General features: G+C 51.6%; 1 protein-coding gene across 5 annotated transcripts; it reads left to right on the top strand.

Annotated features, from left to right (window-relative positions):
* The first annotated feature begins 993 nt into the window (after nt 1–993).
* Nucleotides 994–25534, top strand: SEPTIN4 (septin 4). Of its 5 annotated transcripts, XM_003272312.3 has the most exons (14): nt 994–2689; nt 3348–3392; nt 4637–4644; nt 18416–18712; nt 19090–19183; nt 19621–19707; nt 20201–20324; nt 23689–23823; nt 23937–24054; nt 24144–24245; nt 24440–24536; nt 24630–24792; nt 24948–25047; nt 25305–25534. In XM_003272312.3, exons 1-14 carry the CDS (start codon nt 1102–1104, stop codon nt 25362–25364), a joined length of 3018 nt encoding a protein of 1005 aa, XP_003272360.2. In that variant the 5' UTR covers nt 994–1101; the 3' UTR covers nt 25365–25534. The 5 variants fall into 5 exon arrangements, with proteins under 5 accessions (XP_003272360.2, XP_030682873.1, XP_003272359.1 ...); XM_030827013.1 differs by lacking the exons at nt 994–2689; nt 3348–3392; nt 4637–4644 and adding an exon at nt 13274–13390; XM_003272311.3 differs by lacking the exons at nt 994–2689; nt 3348–3392; nt 4637–4644 and adding an exon at nt 15927–16273.
* The last annotated feature ends 1224 nt before the right edge of the window (nt 25535–26758 follow it).

Here is a 26758-nt window from a genome sequence, read left to right as displayed (position 1 = left end):
TATTTGCATTTTTAGTAGAGATGGGGTTTCACCATGTTGGCCAGGCTGATCTCAAACTCCTGACCTCAGGTGATCCACCTGCCTCAGCCTCCCAAAGTGCTGGAATTACAGGTGTGAGCCACTGCACCAGCCCAAATCCCTTTTATTTTTTTATTTATATATATTTTTTGAGATGGAGTTTTGCTCTTGTCACCCAGGCTGGAATACAGTGGCTCAATCTCAGCTCACTGCAACCTACAACTCCCAGGTTCAAGCGATTCTCCTGCCTCAGCCTCCCGAGTAGCTGGGATTACAGGTGCCTGCCACCATGCCTGGCTAATTTTTTGTATTTTTAGTAAAGATGAGGTTTTATCATGCTGGCCATGCTGGCCTCAAACTCCTGACCTCAGGCAATCCACCCACCTCGGTCTCCCAAAGTGCTTGGATTACAGACATGAGCCACTGCACATGGCAAATCCCTTTTATTAATAAAACACTAAACTCTCCTGGACCAAGAATGTGAGAATTTTATTATTTGAGCAACCTGGATTTTTACCCCAGGAGCAATGAAACAATCCATGAGACCTGGAAAAAGCTGAAGCTCTCTCTTTTTTTTTTTTACTTGTATACAGTACGGTTTCAAACAAAATTGGGGCAACTTTGTACTTTGTACCTTATTAAAATGGGCTAACACAGCGTGTTTGGTTTGACCTTGTCTTCATAGGATCTTCTGGCTGATTCCTTCTCTGGATGAGTCCTGAGAATTTCTAAAATCTCGGGAGAGTAAAGGAGGGTCTGGAGCCTTCTCTATATACAAGGAAATCCCAGTTTTGTTAAAAACTTGCCAAAGGCTTGGTGATATAACTCCAAAGACAAATCCACAGATTCCTTTCAGGTACTTCTTTGGGATTCTTTGAAGAATTGTGACTGTACACTAGGATGTCTAATAGGAAGGAAGCTCCTTCCTTTATGACATCACCAGACAGAGAGGTAGCTAAGGGGACTATTTGAGACACTCTTAGAACCACAGCCACTTTTGTGGGAGCCCAAGAACAGCAGCTTTAAAACAGAGTAAATATTCAGGCATCATTAGGATCCTGAATACAAGCCAGCTGGTAAAATATGGGATCTACTCAGAAGGGCACAATCTATCAGATGGTCAAGACAAATAAACCTGCGGCCAAGGTAGCGGTTTCAGCACAGAGAGGGTCTGAGGTTACTACAAACACATCCCCTCAGCAGGGACATGGGTACATTCTTGCCTCAAGCCATCAAAGTGCTGCAGTTTCCCTGAACCCTTCCCACCGAAGATCAGAAGCTGCACATCCCACCACTCCCCATTCGGCATCAGACTATCCTCGATCTGTCTCCCTCCAGTCAGGACCTGGACACTATGCAGTACCCACTCCTCGGGGAACTGAGACTGGACCAAGAACAGAATCATCCCGCCGTTCCTCTCCTCATCTAAAGAGCCAGCAAACTCAGACACTGGCTTCCCATGCTTCAAGCAGACAACGGAATGTTAGTCGACCCAGAGAGGAAGCAGCACGAAGAGGCGGTGAGAGCAAGTCAGGGCGCGAGGTCGGCCATCATGCTTCACCAATCCCAGATGCCAAATCTACTCGTCGGTTGAGTTTTCAAGACCAGAAGGATAACTTACAATCACAAATCTTAGAAGATGACCCACCATCCAAGGTCCAGAACCCCCAAGGAGTCAGAGTTCCCCGTAGGATTTTGTCTTACCCAAAGGATGAAGCAGTACAAACTGAGCCCATCCAAAGAATTACGACTACTAACGAGACCAGATCTCCAAGGAGTCCCTCTCTCCCAGAGCACAAAAGCAGCTGTGTCTCTGCAGACTATCAGACAGCCCAGAGAAGGGTCCCTGTAGAAGAATCAGAAACAGGTCCTTACGGTTCAATTCCTTCAAAACCCAAGGCCTTGTGTAGGAATATGAACTTCGACTCATCGCCCAAACTCTCTGTCCTTAAAGATTCTGATGGTGTACACCGAGTTTCTGCACGGGTAGACCCGGGGTCTCTTCACGAGTATTCTGTCTATCCTGAAACCAAGCCCTCCGCAAAGATCTTAGTATCATCACAGGTGGAGTCCAATGTGAGGGCCCCAATCCGAGGAAACAGCGAGGTTGGCCGCAGGGTCACCATCTCCCCAGGGGTACAGTCAGTAGAGCCAACTCACCATGTGACAGCTCGATCAGTGTCTGAGGGCTCCCACAAGTCATCCATGTTTGTCACTCCAGAGCCCATCTATAAACAGCAAACCCAAAAACCCCCAGAAACTACCTACATGTCCCAAGGACCTACACCCAGGTATCCAGAACTCTCGCAAAACCCCTCCATCCATGCAGAACTGGAACTGACCCCTCGGCCCTTGCCTCCTCGGTCCTTACCTAGGTATGGACCTGACTCCTCATGGTGGCCCTTGCTGAATCCTGAAGTTGAAACACCCCAAAGCCAGCCGACAACACCTGATTTTGAGCCTAAGTGTTCTCCTTCCCTAGAGCTTTTATTGTCCGGTTTAAAAATAGACTCTAGCCCTTTCTGTGAGGATCTGAAGTTCCAGAGAGAGAAGGCAAGCCTATCACCACCATCACCACCAAAGGAGTTTCCAAGTTGGGCACTACTGAGTGAAGTGCCACCCAAGCACACCTGCAAACAACCCATTCAAAGGTTTAGTGCTTTCTTCCTGGGTATGTGAAGAAGCAGACTGCCCAGGTGCAGCCCCAGTTTAGTGAGATGGGATGTTGGGGTGGGCAGGAAAGACCACCTCTTCATTCTGGGCCTAAGGGCTGCTCTCCTGCCAGTGCCAAAGCTAGTCCTATCCTTGAGCCTATTGCTCCATTCCTTCGCTGCCAGCTTCTCTGTGCTCCAAGCTAATGACATCAATGATGATGCTTGGGCCGGGCGACAGGCATTGACTCCTCCAGGCAACACTGCTTACCTTTTCAATTGAAGGTAGTAGAGAGGGGCTTGCAGGGTTGAAAGCTGCTTCCTGAGTGGGGATGAAGAACTGAGCTGGGTTGAGGGCTGGCAAGGGCTGTTAAATAGAATAAGAGCCTCAGGTAAATACTCTGGCTACAAAGTGGAGAGACTGGGATGCAGATGAGCTGGGATTCCAGAAGGAGAAAGGCATTCACAGTGGCACAGAGAGAGGGTGTAAAAAAGAGAAAGGGAGAGTGGGAATATGATATATAGTCCTAGGCTGGAGGAGCTTCTTGGAGAGGACCAAGGTCTGAGGGCACCTTTGGGTGGAGAAATGTGGAGCTAGAAAGGGAGCTGCAAGTAGTGGAGAGTGGGATGTGCATCCCACAGAGAGAAGAAAAGCAACCATCTCTCTGTTACTTTCAGATGTCTCTGAGGAAATGTACAATCGTGTCATCTGGTGGCTAAAAGGTCTGTGCTTTTCCCTCCTATGGGCCCACTGTGGGGGCTTGGGGGATGGGAGGACAGGTGAGGAGTGGCATCTATGTATCTACAGAGCTGGGTCGTTTAGGAGATAAATGCTGGGATTTTGACCTGAAGAAGCAGAGGAACTTCTCATCTTGCTGAAAATTTCTCCATTAGAGTCATTTCTTTAGGGCTTGGAACCTTTCCCATTTTCAAGTCTCCTTTTAACAGGAAGTTACTTCTGGAATGGAGAATAATTTAAGCCTCATGGCCTTTTCAGCTTAGTTGATCAGCTATCACATGATTTTAAAAAATACACCAAAGCAAACCGCCTGCTTCACGGTCTTGCTCAGAGTTGACTTCACGCTAATTCAGGCTGGGGGCTCTTCTCATGTGTTTCTCTGGTTCCTCAGAACCCTCCTCATGCCCCAACTTTACCACCTGGGGTACTTATTGGTGCTGCCCAGGCAGGATCTTCAGAGATGTCTGGGCCTCCCCTTGAGGCCATCAGTGTGTCTTGCAGCTCTAGAATCCTTAAGAGAAGTGTCCCCAGGCCTTGTGACCCTCCACTCCCTTTATACTCTTGGCCTCTCTGGGGGCAGGGGAGGGTGGGGACCAGACCTCACGGAGTAAATCTTGGCAGCAGGGACTTCTTGCTGTGAGCATTGTGGCCCAAAATATACTCCAGCCCTATGAGCATGACAGAGGCCAGGGCTATGGATAAAGCAGTTCCTGGGGAGGAGAGAGCCCTGGGAATGCCATCCAATCCCAACCAGCATGAACCCTCCTAGTGATGGTCAGCAAAGAGCAGAGAAGGGCAGTCCTGCTCCTCAGAGGGAGCAAAGCTCTATAAAGTAGGGGCATAGTAAAGTACGAACTCGAGTTATCTAACTGGATTTGGGCCCTGGGTCCACTATTTTCTGACTGTGACCATGGGTAAGTTATTTTACCTCTCCAAGCCTCAGTTTCCTCATCTGTTACTGAGAATAATGGCTCCCTCTTAGGGTTATTGTGAGGATTATTACAAGCTATTACCAATAAAACACTTAGCATGGTGCTTGGCAACAGTGAGCACTCAGTAAATACTAGCTGCTGTTATTTGGGCCACTTGCACTAGGAAGGGATTGGGCCAGGTTTGCCCAAGTCCACTGGGCATCTTTAGTAAATTTCTCTTTTTCCCCTCCTATTGGCACTCTCTGAATTCCATTTGCTGCCCCCGGGAATGCCTGGCTTCTACTCTGTTATGACAGATGAGGAGGTAAGAATGCTCCTGGGAGGTTACTCCCAGTCTTCCTGGGCCCACCCCACAATCCAAATCCATCTCCTGTCCTATGTCCTATAATGGGAGTGGGCATGGAGGGAGACAGAGCTGCTCCCTATGGTTGGGCAGATTGTTCACTGCACAAGAGCACCTGGTAGAGGGGGCAAGTGGGGGGCTGAAATCTAACCTGTGTTCCATTTGCCAAGCTGTGCACCTGTGGGGCCGCATCTCCCCAGAGGGGGATTTGCACAAAAGCACTGTATGAGCTAGTTGCAGTCCTAGAAAGAACAGAGACCTTTTGGCAGATGATGAATCTTGCCAAGTGCTCTGTGGGAAGGCTGTCTAGGTAGCCATTGGATCAGTCCCCACCTGGTTCTCCTCTTTTCAGCTTGGGGCATTCCAGAAAGGGGTCGCTTTTTTGGGTTACACACTATTTGGGTCCTCAACTTGGAAAAACTCAAGGTGGACTCTGCTTTTGTCCACCTTGTGGACAGCAGTCCTGTGTCCTGATTTTGGCAGTGTCCTGATTTCGCTGCATTGTTCCCATAAGTACTTTGGCTATTCTTGGCCCATGTTTGATAAGATGGTCAAAGCTCTTCCTACTTCCATTATTTTCTCTTGCCATATTTCTCTATTACCCAAAGCCTAGCAATGGCCTCTAATGGGTCCCATTCATAGGCTGACTCAGGGTGGACAGTTGGCCACAGATAGAAAACAAATGAGTGCATAGTGGGAGTCAGCCTAAGCTCAGATAATGGAACAGCTGAAGGGGAGGTGACCAGAAACAAGGCTGCCACCTCCCACTGCCATGGGTTCTTATCCAACCTCATGCCCTGAGCTCAGCTGTAGGTGGGAGTGGCTACTTTCAGAAATTATCTCCATGCAAGACAGTAAGTCCCTCCCTCCCTTTCTCCCTTCCTTCCTTCCTTCCTCTCTCCCTCCCTCCCTTCCTTCCATAAACAATTTTTATTCAGTTGCCTAGCACTCTGCTAGGCACTTTTAGGGGAAGAATTGAAGCTTCACAGCACACATATTCCTTGGTCTTGAGAAACTTGCCATGTGGTTGGGGAGATAAAACACAGACAGGAAACATTTAAACAACAATATGAAATAGTTTGTGCTCAAATGTCAAAATAGATGGAACAGCCTGAGTAAGCGCTCTTGGAGGGTCTTAGGAGAGAGGGAGTCTGCAGGGAGATGGGTAGGGGATCAGGTTATGCCCTCCTTCCCAAAGCCAGGGGATGGTGGTGTCTTAGCTAGCCTTTTGCTCACCCCTAGATGCAAATCTGTACTTTTGGGAAGGAGTTAATATTTCCCTTCCATCAAGATTTGATGTTTTTGACTGAGCAGGCTCCTCCCTGTTCTCCCCCACCTTCACCCCCTTTTTCTGTGCATCATGTTTTAGTTTAGGAAGTCAAAAGCCTTGGCAACAGGATGGCTCCTTCCTAAAATAGCTCTTATCCTGTCTCGATAATTACAGCTCTCCAGCCCTGTTCAGCAGCAGAGCTGCTCCCCAGAAGCCAAGAAAAGAAGGCTCCCAGGCAGCTGGGCTGCTGGTCTTCTCTGGCTCTCTGGAGGTAGGATGGCATGGAGGTGGGCCAGGTGCTCTCTAATGCATGAGAGAGCTAGGCTCTCCCCGGCCTGTCCCTCAGCTGGCATGGCCCCATGCAGCCTCAGGATGGAGACGCTGTGGTGCTGGTGTCCAAGGCCTCTGACTCCTCTGATCTGGGAATGGTTGACCATAGAGTCTGTTCCAGATTCCATTCCTGGCAGGAATTCTCTGGTGGCCTGGCCATGATACCTGGCTTGTGGAAGGCATCATGTTTGTTGTTGAGCTTCACAAGCCTCTCTGGGTGAACAGCTGGGGATGGTGCCTGATTCAGCCCATCTCTTTCTTTTAAGTGTCAGTCCCTTCCCAAATGGCCCCTCAAAGCACTTTTGTCTAAGGAATGGGGTGGACAGATGCTTCTCATCCTTGGACTGGGACATTAGGGGCTGGAGTCTCCCCAGAGGAGGTTGTGCTGGACTGAGGGAAGCATTCCTGATGGGGTTTTTTTGGGATCAGAACTAGCAAAAGCTCAAGAGGAAGGTCCTGAGGGTGCCCTAAAGGGTTACTGGGGGCTGCCTTCTCACACAGCCCTGGGGAGTTCCTGGAAATAAAGCAGTTCTGATGGGAGGGGCTGCAATGCCTTTGATGGACAGGGTGCATTAGCCCCAAGATCCTGTGTCCTCAAGGCATCTGACCTACTCATCCTTAAATGTGACTTCTCAGGCTGTCATAGGGCAAGGTGGTTTACTCTCTGCTCTATCAATTATGCAAGAAACCAACTCTGGAAAATAGGCCAGGAATCAGAGGAGGCCATCTCACTGATACTTAAGGCAGACCTCAGTGTCTTTTGGGTGACATGTCATCACCCTAAGGGATGGGATGATCAGCCTCCTGTTGGCTTCTGAATCACAGGGACATTTTGCTAAGGTTGGCTTCCTTTACAAAGTGAAATCCAAAGCCTCTGAGGAACTCAGGGAGTTTCCACATTCATGAGGATGTTCACAGAATCCTAGGTCATGGGCTGTGTGAAAGGAAACCTCCCTCGCTTTTTTTTTAAAGTGTTCTGTTGCCCAGGCTGGAGTGCAGTGGTGCGATCAGTAGCTCACTGTCATCTCGAATTCCTGGGCTCAAGTGATCCTCCTGCTTCAGTCTCCTGAGTAGTTGGGACTATGGGCACCAACCACTGCACCTGGCATTTCTCTTGCTTTGGGTAGAGGCTCGTAGTTGAGAAGAAAGAGAGTTGTTGAAAGAATGGAGCAGAACTGCTGAAAACGGGGCAGGGCATCTTGGGAGGCTTTTTTTTTTTTTGAGACAGAGTCTTGCTCTGTCGCCTGGGCTGGAGTGCAATGGCGCGATCTCGGCTCACTGCAACCTCTGCCTCCCGGGTTCAAGTGATTCTCCTGCCTCAGCCTCCTGAGTAGCTGGGATTACAGGTGCCCGCCACCACGCCCAGCTAGTTTTTGTATTTTTAGTCGAGACGGGGTTTCACCAAGTTGGTCAGGCTGGTCTCGAACTCCTGAACTTGTGATCTGCCCACCTTGGCCTCCCAAAGTGCTGGGATTACAGGCATGAGTCACCACGCCCGGCCTTGGGAGGATTTTTATAGCAGTTTGACCATTGTTGCACAGCTTCTTAGGAAGCAAGCATCTTACCCTGTCAGATGGCACCCTGTTCATTTCCAGCTACCATGGGCAGCCAATTCCGGAGCAGGATGGAAGGCTGGTGACCTCTGGCTAAGACTTGCTAATCTGGAGACAGGCTAAGTTGACCAACTCATCAGGGTTTGCCTGGGACTTTGCTGGTTTTAGCACTGAAAGTCCCATGTCTCAAGAACCCCCTCAGTCCTGGGCAGACCAGGACAGTTGGTCACCTAGTACAAGCTGTGGTGCAGTCTGCCTGGAAGCACAGAGGGGACAATGTCCTGGCTTCACAGTGAGACCTGGGCAGGTTACTCCCTCTGCCTATAAAATGGGGGCAGGAATATACGATGCTTTTCTCTCAGACTTGATAGCAGAGCTGAGGCCAGACTCCCTTAGTTCTTTGTTTCGCCCAGAATAATCCCACATAGGGAAGAATCTGCCACATCCATTGTGGACTTTTTGGTGTATTTTCAGAAGGTGTGTGGTGACTGAAACCCATCTCCAACATCACATCTTTCTGCAGAGTAGTTTGGTGCTGTTTGAAATGGTGGATTTTCCAAGTAACAGAAACAGTGGGCCTGGGTAGATTAGGGAGCTTGGCTTCAGAGGCCAGGGTGCATACTTGGGTGAGGAAGTAAATCTGTAACCCAGGAGCCACCCTGACAGGTGCTCAGCCAGAGGAAGGCTGTCCTGAGAGGCAGAAATGTCCATGTCCCCTCACCCTCCTCTGCTCAGCTGCCTTTGGCTCAGCTGCTGTTAGGGGAGCAGCAGGAGACAGCTGCACCTTGGGGGCTGAATGAAGCCTGGAGGAGGGGGACAGAATGTGAGGCAGTTCCTGAGGGAAGCTCAGGCTGACACTGTGGGTGTCGCTTCCTTGTCATACCCACTGCCGGCAAAGTCATCTAGTTCCAGGGGTCTCCACAGTGGCTGTTTCTGGGAATTTGGGTTGGTAGGTCTGAGACCAAGCACCAGCTTTCTAGAGATGGTGTCTAGCTGGAGAAGCTGACTCAACAGGTGGTGGCGGTTTGGTCATTCCAATGTCACTTTAATCTAAGGCATTACTCTGGTATTCTCTGTCCTCCCATCTCTCTACACCTATTACACATGCACACTCCAAATCCTTTGGAGGGAAGGCATTTGAAATAGTCACAGTTGGCAGTTACTGGTTTGATGTTGATAATTTTCTTATTAGTGGAGATAATAGCTACCATTCATTTAGTGATCATGTTAAGTGCATTAGTGGGTTTTCATAGTAACCTATGAGTGGATTTATTCTCCCTATTTCACAGATGAAGAAATTGAGGCTCAGTGTTTGTTCATCAAAGCTGGAAGCATTTTACGGAGCAGTCTGTCCCAGGGAGTCAACTATATGGTATAGAAACCCTTCTTCTATAGCCACGTCTCCCTGGAAAATACTTCTCAATATTTCAGCAGCACCTTTAGATATCAAGAATTGTGAAGGGAAAGGTTTTAGAGGGAGTAACATCTGTGTCTTTGCATGTGAACCACGGGGCTGGGAGGTGGGTGTGAGCTTGTGAGCAGCCAGGATGAAGGGCAAGTGAAGGGTCAATGAAGCGCAGAGCCTCAAGGCTTGTCTGGGCTCTAAAATCAGAATGGAAAACTAATCAATGAGTCCTTTTAGTGAATCCATATTGATCAGCCATCTCCTGGGGGCAGAGGCCTGGACACCCAGACAAACATCACATCACATGTTTGCTGATTTGAAGTGAGCAGAGGTTAAAAGAAAAGACATACTCCCTGCCCTTGAGGAGCCTGTGGTGAATTTGGTAGAGAAAAGTATACAGATGGGTCACTTGAAAGGGTGTGGACATCAAAGGACAAAGCAAAGTCCAGTGAAATGAGTCAGCAAAGCTTCCGGCATGGAGGCATATGGAGGGTAAAAGCCAGGGAGAGACAGATTTTGGCTCAGTATAGTGAAGACTTTGGTAACTTGGCTGCCCAAAGGTTGAAGGGCAGTTGTTAGAATCAGTGAATTTTTGGCCATCGGAGGTAGGTATTCGAGCAGAGGCTGGGAAGGCAGGGGAGCCTTCAGACATCTGGTGAGTAGTCACATTAGGAGGTTTGTAAGTACCTTCTAACCCTGAGCTCCTATGGCCCTGCCCTGCTCACGGAGGGTGTTGGAAGGACTGTCTGCCCTATCAGAGTGGCTGGCTTCTAGCACCCTGCCAGCTCTGGAAGTGCCCCTCTCTGCAGCCATTCAGCAGGTGCCAGGAAATACAGTGTTCCCCAGCCTTGCCACCCACATGTTATGCCTGCCCCCAGGATCATGGGACATGTGGCAGCAGCTGGGGGAAGATTTGGGCTTAATGTATTTTGGTTTATTGCCTTTGTCCACCACAGACCTTGTTGGACAGACTTGCTGAGGTTTCCTTGAAAGACACAACCCAGTGATAGCCTTTGGTCCAAGGACTCTCTGACTGTATCATCAGTGACTCATCTATCTCACTGGGGAAGGGATGTACAATTAGTTCTTGTGCCACTTTAGGGAAACTTAGCTACTGAGAGGCAGAAGTGGCCATTGCTAGTCATGCAGATCTGAAATCCTGATTTCCTGTGGTAATTGCTCTTTATTATTGGCTCTGAACCTGGGCCCTGGGATGGCCCCATGCAGCCTCCTTGCTTAGGTCCTGTGCCACACAACCTGCACCTATGGGTGGGCAGGAAAGACCTAGTGGAGGGGGCCAGGACATATCATGTTGGCCTGACCTGAGCAACGGAGCCCAAGACAGCAGGCTAGAGCTATGGTGGCTGAGCTGAGTTTCCCAGCTAGACACTCCCCTAGACACTTGGCTCAGATACCATGCCCTAGCAGTACCTGGGGAGTTGTACTGTAGTCAAGGCATCAATGCCTGGTGGGATGTTGAATTTTGAGGGAGAACTAGCGCTCCAAAAGCTAAGCCATGCTGAAGCGGAGTTGGCCAGGCCACCTGCTGGCTGGAGATGAGGAAGAGCACTCGGTAATTTGCCAGTGACTCAAGCAAGGGCTGCTGTATCTTGGCCCTCCAGGTATTAGACCCTGCCTCCATCACACAGAATGTAAGAGCTAGAGTTGGGAGAAGTCCAGTCTTCTCTTTCAGTGGGGGAAACAGAGGCCCAGAGAGGGCAAGGGACTTTCAGGCAGTGAGATAATAGCCAAGTTGGCATGGGACTTGTGCCCAGGCCAAGTTCTCTCAGAGCTCTCCGAATGCTGCAGTAGGTTAGCATGCAGGGCTTGTGCAGGTGGGATGGCTCAAAGTCAGTCTTCAGCTTTTATTTCACCCAGCATGCCTCATGTTAGGCCTGTGGTACAGTGATTAGAAAGAGATCAGACCCCAATATTCTTGGCTTAGAGCTAAGTTCCATGGTCCCAGGACTTGCTTGGGGCCTCACTTTCCTCAAGGCAAGCTGGTACCAACCTGCCTCAGGACACACAGGGCCCTCTGGAGCCTGGGCAGCAGGTGCCAGAGAAGGGCTGGGATTCCAGCCACAGCTGAGGATGAGCTGGTTGGGCTGCCTTTTGAGATGTGTTGTGTCCACACTTGGAATTCAGCTGAGGCCGCGGGGAGGGGCATGTTATAATACAGGAAAACAAGGGTTTCTGCTGGGGCCTGTCTTCCCTGATGTAGGCTTTCTCCTCACCCCAGGCCACAGGACTCTGGAAGCACACAAGAGGTATTCTTAGAGTGCATATATGAGTACTGGAGGCCCAGGGCTTTGAAGAGTGGGGCTTTGTATAGCCCAAGCTTGACATTTGGGGCTGATGGTAGCAGCAGCTGCTGCTTCTGCAGACTTCCAACTGCCATTGGTTTCTCTCTTTATGTCTGTTTTCTTGAGTACAGCTTCAGATCCCCTGATCTACCCCAGGTCTTTTCTGGGAGCCTCTCTGTATCTTTAGAGGTTCCCTTTCAGGGAAGCCAATCTGCTGCCCCCATCCTACACGTCCTCCCCCTTCACTCAGATCCTGGGCCCTCTCCTGAATCACTGCATGGCCAACCTTTCTCCAGCACCTCCTGCTGCTGCCTTGTTCTCTTATCTTCCTCCAAGGCCTATAGTAGCATACAGCATATCCTCCTTCCCCCACTGCATCCACTTTTAGAAGGCCAGAGCTGTAAGGAAGCTTAGAAATCATCTAGTTTAATCCCCTCATTTTCAGGTATGGAAATTGAGACCCTGACAGATGAAGTAAGTTGCTCAAGGCCACCCAGCTAGGAAGGTTTCTCCTCAACCTGCTAGCTCATGAACACCCTGCCATCTTCCAGTCCACCAGTGCCAAACAGCCAATAACATCTCCAGTAGCAGCCCCATTGTTTTTCTCAGCCTGATCTTACCTGCTGCCCCAGGCCCTCTTCCCTCTCCTGGCTGAGTTCTGACTGGTCCCAACCACTGCTACTGGTTCACAGGTCAGACTGAAATACAGCAGGCAGGCCTCTGGCACTTCTACCAACAGAGAGGGCCGTGCCTGTGGGTCTCAGTTTTGTCCAGAGTGTATTCAAGCAGAAGCCAGTCAGCCTGCCATTGAGAGAGGGGTCTTGGACGGGTCAGGAAGGGACATGCTTCTGGAAACTTCCACAGGAGCCTGACCAGCTCAGACCCTACTTAGCTCAGGGAATCCCTCACCAACACCCCACTCACCAAGCATCTGCCTTCCCCTAGCTGCTGCTCTGACCCTTCTGAGCCTCTAATGCCTCTAAAGCTTCTGGGCATCTGTCCCCTCGGCATCTCACCTGCTTGTCAGAGGAAGAGTGGCCCAGCTGGGCCTGGGTCACGCCTGGGTTGGCCTCTCCTGAGGCCCTCCCCACTGTCCTCAGCCACAGGCAAGGCTCCACCGCCCTGTTAAAGCCACTCAGCCTCTCCCTTCTATCCTTCCAGCAGATGATCCCTGGATAATTTGTGCAGCAAATCCTCTTTAATCTGTAATCTGGGGTACTGCACGAAGGGAACCTGCCTCTAACCTGCCCCTTCACAGCTCGGGTGGAGGTGGAGAATATCTGACATTCCCCTTCCGGAGGTGTAGTGATCAGTAACTTGGGCATCAGCAGGCTTCACTTTGTGAAAACCTTGTTGAATCCCTGCGGTAACTAATGGTTTCTCTCCAACTCATGCAGCAACTCTCCATCCCTTCCAAAGGCGTCTCCTTCTGGGGATGTCAGGTGGGCCGTTCCTTTTTCTTTGGGAACTGGCTCAAGCCGCGGTGCTTCTGGAGCTGAGTAAAAAAGAGCCAGGTGTCCAGTGCAGCCCGGGGACGAGAAGCTGAGGCTCCCCGCTCTGTCCTGGGTGACTCTGCATACTCTGCGCATCCGGGGGTCGCGGGCTGCGAGGCCGGCCCCCAGCTGGGCACCCCGACCCGGTTCGCGCCGGCACCGCTAGCAGCTGAGGTACAGGCCCCGCCCCGGGGCCGACTCGCTCCGCCCCCACCGCCGGGCCCCTCCCTCAGCGGTCCGCACTTGGGGAGGCGGGAGGGGGACGGCGGTGCGGCGAGGTCGGCGCGCAGCTCCGCCGCTGGTCGCTCGGGCGCTGTCCAGGCGGAGCCGGCCCCGCCCGGGCTGCAGCCATGGTAAGGCAGGCAGGCAGGCAGGCGGGCAGGCGGGTAGGCGGGCAGGCGGGCAGGCGGGCAGGCGGGCGCGGGGCAGGGCTGGGGTGCGCAGGGCCGGTCGCTCCCGGGCGGCTCCAAGGGGACCCGCGGCGCCGCAACCAAGGCTGTGCAGGGTGGGAGGCGCCGTCGCCGGCCCCGGGCACAGGCTGGCACTGCTGCCGGGCGGCGGTGCGTCGCTGCTCCCAAGTTTTTCCCTCTGAGCAGCCACGGAGTGGGCCCCGACCCCTGGGTGATGCCTGCGCTCTAGGACGAAGGGGGGGGTCCGTGCTGAGGGAGGTGCCCGCTGGTGGAGACGCGCATGTTGGGCTGGGGAAGGCACATCAGTGATAAGCGGAGATGAGGGTCTCCATCCTCGCCTGGGTCAGCTTTTACCTGAGTAACCCCTCCTCACCCACCTACCCTGGGCACAGGGGCCAGCACCAACTTCATTTGGAAAACACAGAGGAGGCCCACAAACACTGCCTGCCTCCCCAGGAGGGATGGTGAGAAGCTTGGCCCCTCCTTCCCTCAGCCCGACAAGGGGCAGTTCCTGGGCCTTTCCCAAAGGGACCCCTGAGGGGGGAGGCCCAGCCCACCATCCTACCCGGTGGAATTAGCTATATCCTTCTGCCTCCGGGACAGGAACCATGGGACAGCTTCCTCCTGCTGCATCTGCCCGGTCCCTCCCCACCAGCCAGGTCCCTCTGCAGTGTGTGGGGGTGGGGGCACCCATCCCTGCCACCTGCCTGTAGTGGGAAGAGAAAGAGTAACCCCAGCCAGCCTCCCTGGAGGTGCCTGGGTAGGAAGTTTTGATGCTTGGCTCTGAAGATGTCATCTCTTCTCCTGACATTGTTGCCAGAGCCTGCCACAAATAACGTAAGGGTGTCAGGACCTCCAGGCCACACACCGTCCTCTCCTCCCAGTCTGGAAGCCCCACAGCCTTTGCCCTCTGCATTGGGGGACACAAACTGTTTATAGCAGTGGGGGATCCCTGACCAGCCTGTGGGGCGGGATGTTGGCTGTGGGCAGCCTCCAGAAGGGAGCTCCCTGGGCCCCCCGGGATCAGAAGCTTTCAGGTTTGGTAGGGCCAACCTTTTGGGCTCTTGTCTCTCAAGCTGTGTCCAGGCAGAGGCCCAAGCCTTGGCCAGGAAGTCTTGGTGACCCTGTGACCTTCCCCCAAGGGGGGTTCCTGAGAGAGGCCTGTCCTTATTCCTTTCCCCCACTTCTCCCCACATGGTGGATGGATGGACTGATTGTTCTAGGGATGGAAGCCTAGGGAAGCACTGATTGTCCCCAGTGCCAAGCCCAGCAGGGGCTAGAGGGGCTTTTTCTGCCACACACTAAGTTCAGTTCAGCTGAGGTCTTGGTGCTTTCGGCTTGTCTGAGGCCACACTGTTCTTCTCTAATTAAAGACACCCCCCCCACCCCAACCACCACCACCAAAGTCCCCATCCTCAGGCCCCTGCCCTCAAGCCAGCCAAGTTCTTAGGCTGTCTGGTTCAGATCAGACTCCTCTATGAGGGTCTGTTTGTCAAAGGAGGTCAGTGTCCTAGCTGCTTTGGGAATCAGTGGGGGAGACCTCCCCAACCCAGGTGCGCCAGGGGGTTTAAATTTACATGTGAAAAGAATGACAGGCCGACATTAATGACCATCCTGTGACTTGGGATGCACCTTCTCTTCTCAGGTTCAAAGCAGCTTAAGGTATCTATCATCTGGGGGTGCTCTCTCTCCCCAGCCTCCTTGGGAGGCAAGGAAGGGCCATTCACAACTGAACATTAAGGTCCTCAAATTAAGACATTATCCAGACTCACAAAAGATGTTTCCACCCAACCAGAAACAGCGGCCCCCTGACTCCTAGTTGAGTGCACACTTCCAACCAGGCCCTTTAATTTATCTCCCACCTAAATGGCAGCTCTGAAGCTTCTGGGCTGCCAGCCTCCCATTGCCTTGAACCCGTGCTCCTCAGAGACCAAGTGCTAACAGCTCCCCTGTTGACGCTATGGAAGCCATGGAGTGATGCAATTGATACAGGTTGCTATAAGTCAGAGGTCAGGTGTCCTAGGGTAAGGGGAGTCCCTGGAGCAAAGTCTCCTCTGTGGCTGGTGCTCCCTGCAGGGATATTTAGGAGCAGGTTTCTGAGACAGTGATGTTCCCCACTGGAAAAAAAAAAAAACAAATGAACACTTGGGAAGAAGTGTGGGACCATTCCCACGAAAACCTATATGGGGGAGTATAGGACATCTCATCCTACTCCAGCACTGTTTAAAGTTAAGGTGAAAGAGAGGGACTGGGGGATTGAAATCCTTTGGGAATGGGTATCCTGGGTGGCTGTCCTCTTGTGCTGATGGGCCAGGTCACTTGGGGACAGCTCATAGTCCTCAGACAGGCCACAGTGTCCTTGGGGGTTAACAGGAGAGGTCAAATGGATCAAAAGCCTGTGCTGCAAACAGACATTGGGAGGTTGGTGCTGTGCCCACCAGGGTAGGCATCGGGCAGGCGTCATGGGGCAGCCAATCAGAGGAGGAGGGGACTGCAGAGGAACCAAGTGATCCTGCTGCAGCTGAGCTGTCCTTGGAGGGTGGGAGCCAAGGGAAGGGGAGGAGAAGAGGGGTGGGGAAGGACATTCCACAGGCTTTTTTGGCCCCTGCCAGAGACAGAAGGGGGTCAAAGAGAAAGGGAAAGGAGGAAGCCAGGAAGCCAGACAACGAGAGCATCAAAACAAGGCTGTTTCTGTGTGTGAGGAACTTTGCCTGGGAGATAAAATTAGACCTAGAGCTTGCTGACAGGGAGTCTGAAGCGTGGGACATGGACCGTTCACTGGGATGGCAAGGGAATTCTGTCCCTGAGGATAGGACAGAAGCTGGGGTAAGGTGCTGCTCTGGGAGATGGGTGGACATGACCTGTCTTCCCCCTGCCTTGGCTGGGTGGGATTGGGGCTCAAAGTCAGAAAATGATTTGGTCACTGGCAGAGCTGGGAGTGGGGATGGACAGGCAGGAGGCGAGGACCCTGGTGTCCTGACTCCTTGTCTAGAGCCCCTGTGGCCCCCTCCATGCGGATGAGCAGCCAGGGCTGGCAGAGATGAGGATGGTGCTGGGTTCCTGGAGGCTCTGCTGGAAGATCGTGGGGGCTAGGGATCTTCATTAGGGCCTTCCTTTCTCCCTTCCCTGCCCCTCCACTCAGTGCTCCTGGGAAACCAGGTGAAGCACAGCTTTCTCTCTCCCACCCTTGTCCTGACCCCCAGACCAACTGCTGGGTCATTGTGGATTTGTGCAGAGAGGCAGGATTTTCTGGAATTCCCCAGACTTATTAGCTGCCCAACAACAAGTCTGGCTGCCCCCAGTCCCACCCCTTCTCTGTTGCTATGTAATTAATTGTCTAAGCTGGGACACTTTTGAGAGTGAAAGGGCACAATTAATCATGATGCCAGGACAACAGGCATAGACTGGGATGTGTGGTCACCACCGGACCTCACAAATATCATAGGTGAGAAAAGCCTTGGGTTAGGCTTGCCTCAGGATAGCCTCTTCTGGTCACCCAGCCTCCACCTGCTGGTTCCAGTTTTGGGCTAAGGGGCCTCTTTTCCTCCCTGCTGTCCAGGCGAGCACCGGAGACTATGGCTATAAGCAGGTGTGAAGACTTCAGAGGCAACAGCCTGGCAGTAGCTCCTAGCAGACTTTTCCCTCTAACCTCCCTATCTCAACCTCTTCCCTCTGGCATACACCTGGCAGTATGCATATCTGCCTCCCTCAATTCTTCCCTTTGCAGGAAGACTGTGGCCATCTTATCTTCCCCACTCTAGCTGGGACTCCACAGTGGTCTGGGGTAGTCCCCACTGGCTTGGCTAACCCTTAGAGAGTGAGTCAGCCCCTGCAGCCGGCCCTTGTCCATTGTCTGGGGGTGGCACGTGGGTATTGTGAGGCAGAGCTGAGCCCAGCACTGCCAGGCACCCCACGAAGGAGGCTGACCCCCAAAGGAGAGGAGAATCTTTAGGGTCTAGAGCTGACAATGAGAGTTGGGGGAAACAGTTCCTCTTCTGAGCTGGGGATGGGGTAGAACAGGCTTCTACAGAGGAGTCAGTCCATTCTCTGCCTTCCACTCGCTGTGGGTCATGGTTCAGGCCAGGCCCTCTCCTGCACTGCTGGCTCTGGGCAGAGGGGGTAAGGAGACAACTGAGGGTGTTTCCCCTTATATGTCCCTCACAGTTGGGGGCTGTCAGAAGCTCTGGAGGCCCAGCCTTCCCCAGGCTCTTCCATCCTCCCTCACTTGGTCTCTCCCAGCTGCCTTCCACCCACAGTCAGCATCCACTGGCGGTTTACTCTTCTCTCCCAGGGCCCAGGGTCAGATTTGGGTGTGGCTCAGTTTCTGGAGTAAGGGGTAGGATCAGCTATACTGAGCGCTGGGCAGTGAACCCTGGGAATTGAGCACTAGCAGTAGAATCTGTACCCCAGTCCCCCAGCTCACTGACCAGTAGTGACATGAGCTACAGAACCCCCTGCTGGTTGACCTGCCTGATGGAGGCAGCTTTCTTCTCTCCTGTCTACTTCCCTCATGTCCCTGCCCCATTCTGATGCACTGTACTCTCCTTTTGGGTTTAATGCCTCTGTCTGCTCTATCTTAATCAGTCTGGCCTTACTTCCTGGCCTGAGACAGTCCCTGGCTAGGCCAGAACCCCAGGAAAGGCAGCCTCAAAAAACATGCTGCTGAGAAGGAGACCAGAACTGGAGTTCCTTAGTTCCCAAGAGCAGTTGCCAGGGCTCTGGGGGTGCCCAGGGCACTTCCTGGACGCGGGGACCCTTCCTGGCATATTGGATTGGGGAGGCTTGTGAGCAGGTGAGGGAGGGATGGTGAGCACTTCCTCTGTCTTGCTGCAGTTTCTTTCTCTTCTAACCACAAGTGCTTTCCCTTTCCCTCTTGCCTTCTCCTGTCTTCTGTCTCCTTCCTCATTCTTCCCTTCCGGCTCCCTTCCCGGCACCACCCATCTATTCCACCCACCCCGCTTCCCCCAGATCAAGCGTTTCCTGGAGGACACCACGGATGATGGAGAACTTAGCAAGTTCGTGAAGGATTTCTCAGGAAATGAGAGCTGCCACCCACCAGAGGCTAAGACCTGGGCATCCAGGCCCCAAGTCCCGGAGCCAAGGCCCCAGGCCCCGGACCTCTATGATGATGACCTGGAGTTCAGACCCCCCTCGTGGCCCCAGTCCTCTGACAACCAGCAGTACTTCTGTGCCCCAGCCCCTCTCAGCCCATCTGCCAGGCCCCGCAGCCCATGGGGCAAGCTTGATCCCTATGATTCCTCTGAGGTAGAGCCTCCAGCCCTGCCTTTGCCTTTCAGTGGGCTGCTGCAGGAAGACCAGGGGGCAGGGGGCAGGTAGCAGTGTGTGTGTGTGTGTGTGTTGTGTGTGTGTGTGTGTGTGTGTGTGTGTGTGTATCTGGGACCTCTTTCAGTCCTGTGTCAGCCCTAGCTCCAAGATATCTGCCCCCAAGGGCACTGGAAATTTGCAGTTTCAGCAAGGGCAGGAGGCCCAGCTGGTGGCCTCAGATGGGAACTCACAGAAGTCTGGCACTGACTGCTTTTTTAAGGCTGGGACAAAGGCCTGAAAGGGAGAGAAGATTGGCACTGGGTGCCGGGGCCCCTTTGGCTCCTCACCCTGATGCATTCTGCCTTCCTGTCTACTAGGATGACAAGGAGTATGTGGGCTTTGCAACCCTCCCCAACCAAGTCCACCGAAAGTCCGTGAAGAAAGGCTTTGACTTTACCCTCATGGTGGCAGGTAGAAAAGGGGCAGGGCTGGGTTGGGCAGGGTGTGTTTCAGGTGGGGATGGTGTGTGTGTCAGTGAGTGGGAAGGGAGTATAGGTCGGAGGGGCAAGCAGCGAGTGGCTGTACTGTTTTGCAAAACAACCAGGAGTCATTGGCCTGTGAGAGTGTATGTATGTGGGGTGGCGTGGGGGTGGGGGTACGAATTGGTTGCAAAGAGCCTCTGACCAACAGTTCCCTAGCATTTGCCTCTTTTTGTGTGACCTTGGGCAATCTCTTGCTCCCCCAAGCCAATCTCTGTGCTTCCTCCCAGCTCTAAAATGCTATAGTTTGGTTGGTCTAGTTCCGATTAGATAAGAAAGCAGTTCCCCCTAAACCTTGATCCAGTGAAGTTGCTTTTTGGCTATAGATCTTACCTTCTGATTTGGTGCCTCTGTCCTCTCTCCTCTCAGGAGAGTCTGGCCTGGGCAAATCCACACTTGTCAATAGCCTCTTCCTCACTGATCTGTACCGGGACCGGAAACTCCTTGGTGCTGAAGGTAAGGAAAGGAGAGGACAATCAGGCAGACTTGCCTTGGGAAATTAAACTCACTCCAGAGTCTGGGGGATGAGGCTCTCCCCCACATGCAGGAAACCATGGCCTCCTAGAGAGACTGACAGCAGCTCTCCATAGGCCTATCTGCCTGGCAGCCCACCAGCCAGCTCCCTAAAGATTTGGGTGCTGAAGCAGGGCAGAGACCAGAGTCTTGCTCTCTGAATGAGTCTCTGACCCCCAAGGATTCCAGGAATCCAAGAAAAAAACCGGGAGCAGAGAAGAGGCTGGGGCCAGAGCCAACAGCCACCGGCATTTCCTGTGTTGGGAAATGTACTCCTTGCTGGTTCCCAGAGAACAGTCCCCCAGGCAGCTTGGGAGTGGAGAAGTGGGCAGTGTGGATTAGGGAGTCTGGGCGACGAGGCTGGTTGGGGTGGGCGGTTCATCCGGACTGGGCAGGTCCCCGCGCTTGCCCTGGCCTCAGTTTTCCCCTTCTCCAGAGCGGATCATGCAAACTGTGGAGATCACTAAGCATGCAGTGGACATAGAAGAGAAGGGTGTGAGGCTGCGGCTCACCATTGTGGATACACCAGGTTTTGGGGATGCAGTCAACAACACAGAGTGGTATGTCTGACTAAGCACAATCCCAGCTGCCCCTGAGCCACCCTTCTCCATACACAGGTACACATGTAAAGGCCCAGATATATCCATACTTATCAGGAGGAAGCGGTCTATGACCTTGAGCATGTGACTTCCCTTACTGGATAGCCATCTCCTCCTTTATAAAGTAAGAAGGAAAGGATTGGAATAGATGATTTTTAATGTTCTTTCCAATTCTGCCCTATGATTCTATAACGGGGTAGGGACATAAGAAAGAAGAGGCTGAGGTGGAAGTATCACTTGAGGCCAGGAGTTCAAGGCCAGCCTGGGCAACATAGTGAGATCCCATCTCTACAAAAAGTTTTAAAAATTAGCTGGGCATGGTGGCATAAGCCTGTAGTCTCAGCTATTGGGGAGGCTGAGGCAGGAGAATCACTTGAGCTCAGGAGGTTGAGGTTGCAGTGAGCCGTGATTGCACCACTGCACTCTAGCCTGGAAGACAAAGCGAAACCTTCCAAAAAAAAAAGATAAGAAAGAAGAGCCTTAAAAACAAACACATGTGAAGTGTGAGAACATGTAGCACAGAGCTGATTACATAGTAGATGCCAAATAAACTGTCACCCTTTTTCCTTTCACTAGCAACATTTTAGGTGCCCCACAGAATCTTGTTGAAGGGCTGAGCATGTATGGAGGGAGGGTAAAGGTGAGGAAGAATAGGCAAAGGGGAAAAATGGTGGAACTTTGTTTAAACTCCAGGCACCCTCTAGGCTACCTGCTGAAAGAAAAGCTGGCTTTACCACAACCCCCTATCATTCGGGCTTTTTTATTTTTTAGGCACTGGAGGGACCCCCCTGCAGCTAATGGTCAGTAGATCTGACCATTACCTCCAGCTTAGGTAATGGTCAGACCTAAGTGAGTAGATGAAGAGGGGAATGGATGAGATTGACAGGAAAGAAGGTGGTAGCTTTGATGAAGAAGTTAGGCAGGCAGTGCTAAGAGCCCTAGACAGAGAGTTCAAATCTTGATTGGCATTTAGTAACTTCATGATCTTGAGCAAATGATCTCCTTCAGTCAATTTACCTACTGTCTCTTACCTTCCATAATACTAATAATTTCATTTGCCAGGCACCTCACAGTTTAAAGTGCACCTCCATATATACTCATTTTGTTAGACATTTATTTAATTAAAATATACAGACCTTGGCGGGTGCGGTGGCTCACGCTTGTAATCCCAGCACTTTGGGAGGCCGAGGCGGGCGGATCACGAGGTCAGGAGATCGAGACCACGGTGAAACCCCGTCTCTACTAAAAATACAAAAAAAAAAAAAAATTAGCCAGGCGTGGTGGCGGGCGCCTGTAGTCCCAGCTACTCGGAGAGGCTGAGGCAGGAGAATGGCGTGAACCCGGGAGGCGGAGCTTGCAGTGAGCCGAGATTGCACCACTGCACTCCAGCCTGGGCGACAGAGCGAGACTCCGTCTCAAAAAAAAAAAAAAAAAAAAAATATATATATATATATATATATATATATATATATATATATATACACCAGACCTTACCACCTCTCCAATTGATCTGAACATCACCTAACATGATGCATGCGCACTGAAAAGTGTAAAGGGCTATTTACAGCATACTCAGGAATTTTAACAATGATAGTTGCAGGACCAGCAACATAATTTGTTGGGCCCAGTGAAAATGAAAATGTAGGGCCCCTTGTTCAAAATTTTTAAGAATTTCAACATGGCAACAGAGGAGCATCAAATCAACTAGAATGTATTGAGCACATACTAGATGTCCAGCCCATGCTGGACATTTTAAGGGATTCAGAACAAGCATGAATGATTCCTATCCCTGACAGGCTTATAGTCAAGTGGCAACAGGGAAGCAGGGGAGGTGGGGGCAGCTCTCTAACATGTTTCAATCAGATAGCAACTTAAATTAGTAAATGGGTCAGGCAATGTGTAGTGGCAAGTGCACTGAGCTGTAGGGGCTCAGGTGGGTAGAGAATTTACTAGCTAAATGACCTACAGAAAATCCTTTTCCTTTCCCTTTCCTTTCCCTCTCCTTCCTCCTTTCTTCTTTGTTTTTTTTTTTTTTGAGACAGGTTCTTGCTCTGTTGCCCAGGCTGGAGTGCAGTGGCCTGGTCACCCACCTCCCAGGGCTCCCAGGGCTCCCAGGGCTCCCCGGGCTCAGGTTATCCTCCCACCTCAACCTCCCAAGTAGCTGGAAATACAGGTGTATGGCACCACACCAAGCTAACTTTTTTGTATTTTTTGTAGAGATAGGGGTCTTGCTATGTTGCCTAGTCTGGTCTTGAACTCCTGGGCTCCAGTGATCCACCTACCTTGGCCTCCTAAAGTGCTAGGATTACAGGCGTTGAACTACCACACCTGGCCTGAAGCAAATCTGTTAGCTGCTCTGGATTTAATTTCTTCATGTACGAAATGAGAGTGATGATGATCATAATGCATAATATCCACCTGTCAGGGCAGTGAGGATTAAACAAGATAATAGAAGAGCAAAGGATATGAAAATTGAGGTTCTTGGGGTAATTTATGTATTTATTTGTTTTGCTTTGTAGTGAAGAGAAGGGGAGAGCAGTGTGTATTGGTATAGTCAAAGGAGCCTTCGTGGAAGAGATGGTTCTTAGGGCCTTGAAGGATGCAGTGGGTTTGGAGAGGTAGAGGAAAGGTTAGAAACATATGAGCAAAGAGGCTCTGAGGTTACACTGGAAACCTGACTTAGGGTTTCCCTGGCTTCCAGTTGGTATTTGCCTGCAGCCACCTTGCTATTCTTTTCTTCTTCTTCTTTTTTTTTTTTTTTTTTTTTTTTTTTTGTGACAGTCTGGCTCCATCGCCCAGGCTGGAGTGGTATGATCTTGGCTCACTGCAACCTCTGCCTCCTGGGTTCAAGCGATTCTTCTGCCTCGGACTCCTGAGTAGCTGGGACTACAGGTGCACACCACCATGCTCAGCTAATTTTTGTATTTTTAGTGGAGACGGGGTTTCACCATGTTGGTCAGGGTGGTCTCAAACTCTTGACCTTAAGTGATCCACCTGCCTTGGCCTCCCAAAGTGCTGGGATTACAGGGGTGAGCCACCGTGCCCAGCCTATTCTTACTGCTTTGTTTGATCACCTGGGCCCTTTCCCTCTCATCAAGCTAGTATTTGTTAAACTTGCCTGAGTACTCAGTCTAATTTTGTATCAGGACACGTGAGATACACCCCTTCCCATTCAGGAATTTCCCTAAAGATTTATTAAAGTAAGCCAGAGAATAACAGTGTCTTAAAAACACTGCTCAGGGAGTGGGCTACTTCTCTGTAGCCCCAGAGCTCACTAGGTGGCTCCCACTCTCACAGTTTCTCTGCTTGTCTGTCCCTGCCCCAGCTGGAAGCCTGTGGCAGAATACATTGATCAGCAGTTTGAGCAGTATTTCCGAGATGAGAGTGGCCTGAACCGAAAGAACATCCAAGACAACAGGGTGCACTGCTGCCTGTACTTCATCTCGCCCTTCGGCCACGGGTATGATCCAAGCCTGAGGCTCCTGGCACCACCGAGTGCTGTCAAGGGAACAGGCCAAGAGCACCAGGGGCAGGGCTGCCACTAGCAGGTGGTCACAGATTCCTGTTCCCCAGGCTCCGGCCACTGGATGTTGAATTCATGAAGGCCCTGCATCAGCGGGTCAACATCGTGCCTATCCTGGCTAAGGCAGACACACTGACACCTCCCGAAGTGGACCGCAAGAAACGCAAAGTGAGGGAAGCTGGTGGTGGGAGGGGATCAGGTGGGCTTCTAGAAAGGACGTGGTCCCCAGAACTGTGGGCCCCCCATCTGTTTGTCAGATCCGGGAGGAGATTGAGCATTTTGGAATCAAGATCTATCAATTCCCAGACTGTGACTCTGATGAGGATGAGGACTTCAAATTGCAGGACCAAGCCCTAAAGGTGGGGCCACTCTAGGGCATCCCATTCCCATCTTGTTTCTTCCAGGTAGAAAAAGGGAGTAGAATTCTATATGCAGGCTATCAGGGTGGGAAAGGACCCTGGCTTCCTAGAATGAAGCAGAGAAGATGACGATACAGGTGGAAAGAAAGAGGTGAGAACAGAGGGTGCTGACAGGCACCCCTAACCTCTTCCAGGAAAGCATCCCATTTGCAGTAATTGGCAGCAACACTGTAGTAGAGGCCAGAGGGCGGCGAGTTCGGGGTCGACTCTACCCCTGGGGCATCGTGGAAGGTAAAGCACTGAGTCTGTGACCAGGGTATCTCCTTGCTCTCAGTGGCTCTCCCCTACCTATGCCTCTGGCTGACCCCTAGCCTTGCTATGCAGTGGAAAACCCAGGGCACTGCGACTTCGTGAAGCTGAGGACAATGCTGGTACGTACCCACATGCAGGACCTGAAGGATGTGACACGGGAGACACATTATGAGAACTACCGGGCACAGTGCATCCAGAGCATGACCCGCCTGGTGGTGAAGGAACGGAATCGCAAGTATGATCAGAAGCCAGGACAAAGCTGGCAGGGGGAGATCCCAAGCCTAGCCTTGGGTGACACCAAGCCCTACTTTGGTTCTTCTATAGGCCCTGGGCTCAATCTAAGCGGGTGCTGGGGTCCTCCTAGCCTTATCAACCCTTTTCTCCCTTTAGCAAACTGACTCGGGAAAGTGGTACCGACTTCCCCATCCCTGCTGTCCCACCGGGGACAGATCCAGAAACTGAGAAGCTTATCCGAGAGAAAGATGAGGAGGTGAGAGCAGTATGGGGTATATGGGAGGTCTCCTGTTTGATCACCAACGTTGGTATCTCTTTGTTTGGTAATAGAAAGATCCCTGGCTCTGGTGCATATTTGGGTCCTGGATAGGTCAATAGGTGGTTCTGTCCAGAGTCTCCATCACACCTTACGGCTACCAAGGTTCTGGCTTAAGGGATTAGAAATTTGGGGCACTTCCCCAATACTAAAGGACTCTCCAAAAGGCCCCATTTTGATGCCTGTGCCTATTCCAGCTGCGGCGGATGCAGGAGATGCTACACAAAATACAAAAACAGATGAAGGAGACCTATTAACTGGCTTTCAGCCCTGGATATTTAAATCTCCTCCTCTTCTTCTTGTCCATGCCGGCCCCTCCCAGCACCAGCTCTGCTCAGGCCCCTTCAGCTACTGCCACTTCGCCTTACATCCCTGCTGACTGCCCAGAGACTCAGAGGAAATAAAGTTTAATAAATCTGTAGGTGGCTTCTGGTGTCCCTGTGTGTATTTTTATGACCTCCTGGAGATCAAGATCCTGGGACCCAGTTTTGAAAGGCTAATGGTAGAAGATGTTGGTTTCTGGCTTTTAGTAGGGAAGGGAGAGTGGGGGAAAACTTTCCACTTCGTTTCCCCTTCTAAGTCCCTGCTTAGAATCCAGCCTGGCTTCTCCATCTTAACGATCATATATCTATCATGCCTCTATTATCTGGGGTCTGGGTCTCTCTCCATCTTTCACACATACAGTACCTTTGGTAACAGATCCCTGGCCCTGGTGCATATTTGGGTCCTGGACAGGTCAACAGGTGGTTCTGTCCAGAGTCTCCATCACACCTCAGGGTTACCAAGGTCCTGGCTTAAGGGATTAGAAATTTGGGGCACTTCTCCTGGCTAACACGGTGAAACCCTGTCTCTACTAAAAATACAAAAAATTAGCCGGGCGTGGTGGCGGGCGCCTGTAGTCCCAGCTACTCAGGAGGCTGAGGCAGGAGAATGGCTGAACCCGGGAGGCGGAGGTTGCAGTGAGCCGAGATAGTGCCGTTGCACTCCAGCCTGGGCGACAGAGCGAGACTCCGCCTCAAAAAAAAAAAAAAGGACTTTTGGACAGTCCTTTAGTATTGGGGTAGTGCCCCAAATTTCTTTTTCTTTTTCTTTCTTTTTTTTTTTTTTTTTTTTTTGAGACGCGTTCAGCCATTCTCCTGCCTCACCCTCCCGAGTAGCTGGGACTACAGGCGCCCGCCACCATGCCCGGCTAATTTTTTGTATTTTTAGTAGAGACGAGGTTTCACCGTGTTAGCCAGGATGACCTCGATCTCCTGACCTTGTGATCCGCCCGCCTCGGCCCCCCAAAGTGCTGGGATTACAGGCATGAGCCACCGCGCCCGGCCCAAAAGACCCCATTTTGATGCCTGTGCCTATTCCAGCTGCGGCGGAAGCAGTTTTGTATTTGATACATGCCCTTCGGCAAACACAAGGTATTAACTGCGTGCAACCTCCTGACTTTCAATTTCCCCTGATCTGGGAAAAGGGATAGGCAGGTTAAGCTCTACACTGTAGAAAGCCTGTGATAGAGCTTTGAACAAATGCTGCAGCCATAGTAATCACCAAACACTATAGTAAGTGCTGGGAATGAATAAAAACACAATCACTGTCCTACAGGAGTTCAGTATTTAATTAAAAAATTTACAGCATCTGCTAGATTGCAGGCTGTTCT

The sequence above is a fragment of the Nomascus leucogenys genome, chromosome 14 (genome assembly GCF_006542625.1).
Source record: "Nomascus leucogenys isolate Asia chromosome 14, Asia_NLE_v1, whole genome shotgun sequence".
NCBI classification, from domain to species: domain Eukaryota; kingdom Metazoa; phylum Chordata; class Mammalia; order Primates; family Hylobatidae; genus Nomascus; species Nomascus leucogenys.
The sequence above is the reverse complement of the archived record's forward strand: the minus strand, read 5'-3'. Positions and strand labels throughout refer to the sequence as shown.